The sequence below is a fragment of the Arvicanthis niloticus genome, chromosome 9 (genome assembly GCF_011762505.2).
Source record: "Arvicanthis niloticus isolate mArvNil1 chromosome 9, mArvNil1.pat.X, whole genome shotgun sequence".
In the NCBI taxonomy this organism is placed as follows: Eukaryota; Metazoa; Chordata; class Mammalia; order Rodentia; family Muridae; genus Arvicanthis; species Arvicanthis niloticus.
The window spans coordinates 83,336,204-83,342,203 of record NC_047666.1 but is presented as its reverse complement, the minus strand read 5'-3'; the positions used below and the strand labels follow the sequence as shown (position 1 = coordinate 83,342,203).

At 48.8% G+C, this 6,000-nt stretch overlaps 1 protein-coding gene across 1 annotated transcript in view; it reads left to right on the top strand.

Moving 5' to 3' along the window:
• Positions 1 to 365: 365 nt before the first annotated feature.
• The window catches only part of Itpr2 (inositol 1,4,5-trisphosphate receptor type 2), a 381,718-nt gene continuing 376,083 nt past the window's right edge, over positions 366 to 6,000 (top strand). The window contains exon 1 of the mRNA XM_034511341.2: positions 366 to 781. Within this exon, the coding sequence (XP_034367232.1) occupies positions 690 to 781 (92 nt within the window). The 5' untranslated portion in view covers positions 366 to 689. The remainder of the gene's footprint in view (positions 782 to 6,000) is intronic.

Genomic DNA, 6,000 nt, shown 5'->3' with positions numbered 1-6,000 from the left:
CCAGGTCCCCCTGTCTACGCAGGTTGCACTGCACCCCTTCCCAGCCCATGTCCGGAAAGTCCTGGGTCCCTCCTGCATCCATCGGATCGTCTTCCCTCCCCTCCCGGAGTCTCTCCAGACTGTTGCTGCTACTCCCGGGGCTGCCCCTCCAAGATCTCCCCAAAAACAAAACGGCTGCCCCCCCCCCCCGGCCGAGTCCCCGCCACCCCCGCAGCGCCGCCCAGCGTGGCTCCCACGCCTCTGTCGGGCTTCGGGGTGGCTCGTCCCTCGGGAGTTGGCCCCGCCCCGGCCCCGCTCCGCCCCCGGCCTCCCAGGCTTGATTGGCCGCGAGCCCCCCTCCCTAGAGCTCCTCCCCGCCCTCTCGGTCTGTGGGCACCGCCACCTGGTCCAGAGAGTACCCCCGGGGGACCTAGAGGCTCCGCTCAGGCCGGGCGCACACTGTGGGGACGCGGAGGGAGCGCGGGCCAGGGAGGAGGAGCGAAGGTGTAGGACAGAACTTCGCCAGGAACAGGAAACCTACGGCCGTGCAGGGGCGGCGACAGCGGCGCGGGGCCATCGCAGTGTCCCCAGCGGTGGCCTCGCTGCCGCGCCCCGAGCTGAGCCGCTTGGACCCCTCGGACCCAGCGGGCACGAGGTCACCCTTGCGTGCAGCGGAGACAGCGGGGACAGCCACAGGAGCGTGAAACAGCATGTCTGACAAAATGTCCAGCTTCCTCTACATTGGGGACATCGTGTCCCTGTACGCGGAGGGCTCGGTCAATGGCTTCATCAGCACCCTGGGGTAAGCAGGACGTGCTCTGAGCAGCGCCAGCCAGCTCGGGTCCCAGTCTCTCCCGCGCGGCGTGTCCGGGGTCTGCGCCTGGGACAGCCCCGGGTCCCCTAGGTCCCAGCGCGCAGGAAGCCGCGAGCGCTTCTCAGCAACTTCATAATCTCCAGCCCGAGACACATCCGAGAAGAGGAAGTGGTTCGCACGCCCCAGACAGGCCCTGCGAGCCAGCCCTCCCTGCCTTGTTTTGATTAAAATGTGTGTGTTTTCTCCCTATCTTCCCTATGGCCGGTCTCAGCGTCCGGCTGGAAAGAACTGTGGGTTGAAGTCCCTGGCTTGGGCCATAAAAGTAGGCGATGTGCACAGCGCAAATGTGGCTTTGTCCTGCTTGAGGAGATCACCAGCCCCTCTTCGCTGAAGTAATTTCCTTTTGGCCTTGCCAAAGGAGGACTCACTCCTCTGGCTTTGCCAAAACTGGCCTCCTGGGCAGCCAGGGTTCTAGAACTCAGCAATTCTCTCTCTCTGTCCATCCCCTCCTCTGAAAGGAGCCCAGCCTACTCCAAGGCCCTTGTGATTCGAGTCGGTGTATGAACTGGAGAAATACAGATGTATGTTATACAGAAAAGCAGCGTGTTAGTTAGAACCTTTTCTGGTTTCTAAAAAATTCCTTCACGGTGTTCGTGCCGAAGAACAGTTAATTGAACCCTACGGTATATTTTAGTGCACAGGTGGTTTTTGGTTACTTCATGGGACCTGGCTCAGACTGTCTTATCTGAGAAGGCTAAGGCTGGTGACTGCTCTCAGCTGTTAGGTTTTGGAGTCCTGTCCCCTGGCCTGCGAGGAAGAGAGACTTTCTGTGACAGTGTAGCGTGGCCAGTGCCTTCTCTGGAAGTCACCAGTGGCTCCACCGTGCCTGTTCTTTGTGCATTTCCCCACAGACTGCGGGAAGGAAGGTTTAATTGCATATCTTTCCCATACTATTTGCTCCTGAGATTGAAGTGTGAAAGAAGTACTTGGTCCAAGTGTTTCTGCTTGATCCAGTTGTTTCTGAGAGAATTCACAGTCCAGGATAGTGCTTCCTTGATGAATCCTGTCAAACTCGGTAGGCATGAAAGGTGTCAGCATTTAGCAGCTAAAAGGAGGGGCTCTAGAAACAGAAGGTTTGGGCTGGGATCCCCCACCCTTTGATTTGCAAACCTTATGACCCTAGGCAGGTTATGAAATATATCTGAGCTACATCTCTTGAGTTTAAAAATGGAACTCACAGTGGTTTCTGCATAGGGGCGTGGGGAGGAAAGAGGTAAGGAGGCAAAGTGCTTACCATGGCAGAGCCGTAATGACTACGTTCCTAAGTTAATTAGCTGATGCAGTAATTATCACCACCCAGACTAGGCAAGAGTTCAAGGGTCACTCACAAGGTCGAATGTGGATAAGGGTACAAAGCTAATACAGGAAGGGCTGAGTTGGTCAGCTCCCACAGTAGGCATTGTTGAGACCAAGAGATAGGGACCAAGAGAAGTGACTGACTCAAGAAACAGAGGGTATTTGTGTCCAAATCCAGAACTCTACTCTTGCCTCAGATGCCCAGCCAAGTGTGTCCTGCTCCGCTTTCAATAATAACTGTAGACCCAGAAAATCAGCACGAATGGCTGTTGCTGTGACATGTTCAGTGGCCTCAAAAGTGCTTATTGTGTTCTGTGTTTCTTGATGGTGATTTGATAGTGGAGTTTCCTTCGGCTGTGTTTGCAGACTGTGTCATCCCCTGCTTGTTCGTGAAGTAATAGTGTTAAGGTGACTGCAAGGCAGAGCTCAAGCTGAAGAGCCTCGAACATCTACCCTGGGTGGAGCTCGGGACTTTGGTTGGATATCTGTCTTCTGAAATAGACTTCTCAGGGGCTCCAATAGCCCATAGAACTTTAGAGGCCTTGCATGTTATTGCCCTCACATCCAATCAACATGTTTTCCAAGGCTGGTTACAGAAGTCATCGCTGACATCCCCTGATACATTTTCTGGCCCTTGGTGAATAATGTTCAAAGGGCCGTGGACAGCAGCCCAGAGACATGGACTTCAGTGGGTTCTACACAAGTTTAAATCTTAAGTACGATAGAATAGAAATCTGAGGCATCTCGCTTGACAAATACTAACATCCTTGTATTCATGACATAGTACTTTCTGTTTAGAAAAGCAGGTAGGAAGAAATACTTTCACATTTGGGAAATATCCAGTCGTGCCCAACATTAAATAATTAACTATCTTATCAATGAACATTTCCAAACAATGCTGTAGTGAGATCTGTAGGTACTGTTGTAGAACTTTCAAAGATGCTTCCTGCACTTCTTACAAGGCTTCACTTCTGAAGAAAATTTCTTTGTTTTTTTATTATTATTAATATATAGTATCAAAACTAGGGGTTCTGCCTTATAAAGTATTTTTTCAAAATTCAGGAGTGAAAAGTTTCAACTATTTGAGAATAATTACATTGAATTTTGTAATGGCTTAATTAAGGTCAATTTCCCATTATTATAACAAACTACCTGAGGTTATCAGCTTACAAGGAGGAGAGCTTTTTGTTTTTTCTTCCTCGTAGTTTTGGAAGCTTCAGTTCTGTAGTCTAATTCTGTTGCTTTGGACCGCCAGTGGCATAGAATAGATGGCAGGTGCCTGTGAGCAGGGACAAGGGCCAGGGCATGCTCCCAGTGACTCAAATTCTACTCCCTGTATGCATATGTGTATGTGTGTGTTTGTGTGTGTGTGTGCATGTGTGTGTCCATGTGTATGTGTATCTATGTGTGTCTGTGACTGTGTATGGTATGTGTGTCTCTCTGTGTGTGACTGCGGGTGTGTGCACTTGTGTACATGTGTATCTGTGTCTGTCTGTGAGTGTCTGTGTTCGAGTGTGTGTGAGTGTGTGTGCATGTGTATGTGTATCTATGAGTGTCTATATCTGTGTGTGTCTGTATATGTGAGTGTCTCTGTGTGTGACTGTGTGAGTGCATGTGTTTGTGAGTGTGCCTGTGTATCTGTGTATATGTGTCTCTGTGTAAGTGTGTGTGTCTATGTGTGTATCTGTGTGAGAGTGTGTGTATGTGTGTCTATGTCTCTGTGTGTGTCTGTGTGAGTGTGTGTGTGTCTATGTGTGCATGTATGTGTGTGTCTGTGTGAGTGTGTGTGTGTGTATGTGTGCATGTATGTGTGTGTCTGTGTGAGTGTGTGTGTGTCTATGTGTGCATGTATGTGTGTGTCTGTGTGAGTGTGTGTGTCTATGTGTGCATGTATGTGTGTGTCTGTGTGAGTGTGTGTGTGTCTATGTGTGCATGTATGTGTGTGTCTGTGTGAGTGTGTGTGTGTCTATGTGTGCATGTATGTGTGTGTCTGTGTGAGTGTGTGTGTGTCTATGTGTGCATGTATGTGTGTGTCTGTGTGAGTGTGTGTGTGTCTATGTGTGCATGTATGTGTGTGCTGTGCATGTGGAAGTCAGAGGCTGTGCTGGATAGTTTTTGTCAACAAGGCAACTAGAGTCACCTAGCAAGAGGCAGTCTCCATTGAGGAGTTGCCTCTATCAGACTGGTCTGTGGACATGGTTGTGGAGCATTTCATGATTAATGATTCATATGGAAGGATCGGCACACTGAGGGAGGCTCCAACCCCAGGCAGGTGGTCCTAGTTTCTATAAGAATGCAGGGGAGCAAGCCATGGAGAGCGAGTCAGGCAGAAGCACCTCTTGTTCTGCTTCAGTTCCTGCCTGTAGGCTTCTGCCTGGAGCTTTTGACCTGACTTCCCTCACAACAGCCTGTGTAGCCTATAAGGCCAAATAAACCCAAGTAGTGTTTTGATTAGTGTTTTATCACAGTATCAGAAAAGCAAGCTAAGGGGGCTGGACAGATGGCTCAGTGGTTAAGAGCACTGACCGTTCTTCCAGAGGTCCTGAGTTCAATTCCCAGCAACCACATGGTGTAATGGGTTCACAATCATCTGTAATGGGATCTGATGCCCTCTTCTGGTGTGTCTGAAGACAGCAATAGTGTACTCATGTACATAAAATAAATAAATAAATCTTTAAAAAAGAAAAGAAAAGCAAGCTAAGATAGAGGCCTTCCTCTTATGACTCTCTAGTACCCCTGCCCACTCGTGACTGGAGCTGACTGCACCTGTAACACCCAAGCCTTTGGGAGAGACTTAAAATTCAAAATTTAAGTCTTTTGTTTTGAAGAGACATTGGGACAATTATTATTTTGTAGGTTCCTTTTATTGTTTTGTTTATGGCTATTAATGGTTAAACTTTTTCTAATTTATTTCTTTCTATCTTTGTCTAATAAGCTTATAAATAATTAGGCATCATCATGGTAATTTCTAAACATTTTTTGTCTTGCTCCTCTCATTTGTCCCCATTCTTCTCCCTTTCCCTCTTGCCCTCCCTTGTACCTTTCTGCCCCCTTTTCTGCCCACACTCACATGATTTTTTTTTTTTCCGAGACAGGGCTTTTCTGTGTAGCCCTGGTTGTCCTGGAACTCACTCTGTAGACCAGGCTGGCCTCGAACTCAGAAATCTGCCTGCCTTTGCCTCCCAAGTGCTGGGATTAAAGGTGTGCGCTACCACTGCCCGGCACATGATCTTTCCATGTGCATAGTTTTAAAGTGTAGGAAATTATTTAGCTTGGGAAACCAGAAAGGTCTTTACTTGAGTCAAATAAAGTTTTTTGAAAAGTATTTTATTTTATTATTTTATGTGCTTGAGTGTTTTGCCTGCATGTATGTCTGTGTCTCACATGTGTGCACAGCCTTTGGAGGTCAGAAGAGGCTGTTGGATCCCCTGGAACTGGAGTTTCAGGTGGCTGTGAGCTGCCATGTAGGTGCTGGGACTCAGAGCAGGTGCCTGAGGTCGCTGGAGCCTTACAGAGTAGACTCTTACCTAGGGCCTGTTGGGGTGTGCCCTCCCTGTTACAGTGTAATTGTTAGAGTCTGCAGAGCAGAGTCAGGCTGAGGCTCAGTCTACAGAGCAGAGTCAGGCTGAGGCTCTGTCTACATTGTTGCCATGTGCTCACTGGTCTTTTGTATCTAACGCTAGGTAGAAACTTGTCTGTGATTTTCCTCGCTCTTCTGCTCCTGTTGTCTTCTGCCTGCTGCTAATTGGCACATGGCCTTGTTTATGTCGTGTATCTCTTCCTCAGCTTTCTTGTCTTGGAGACTAAGGATAGTGGTTCCTGTCCTCCCTCATCTAGGATAAAATGGATAA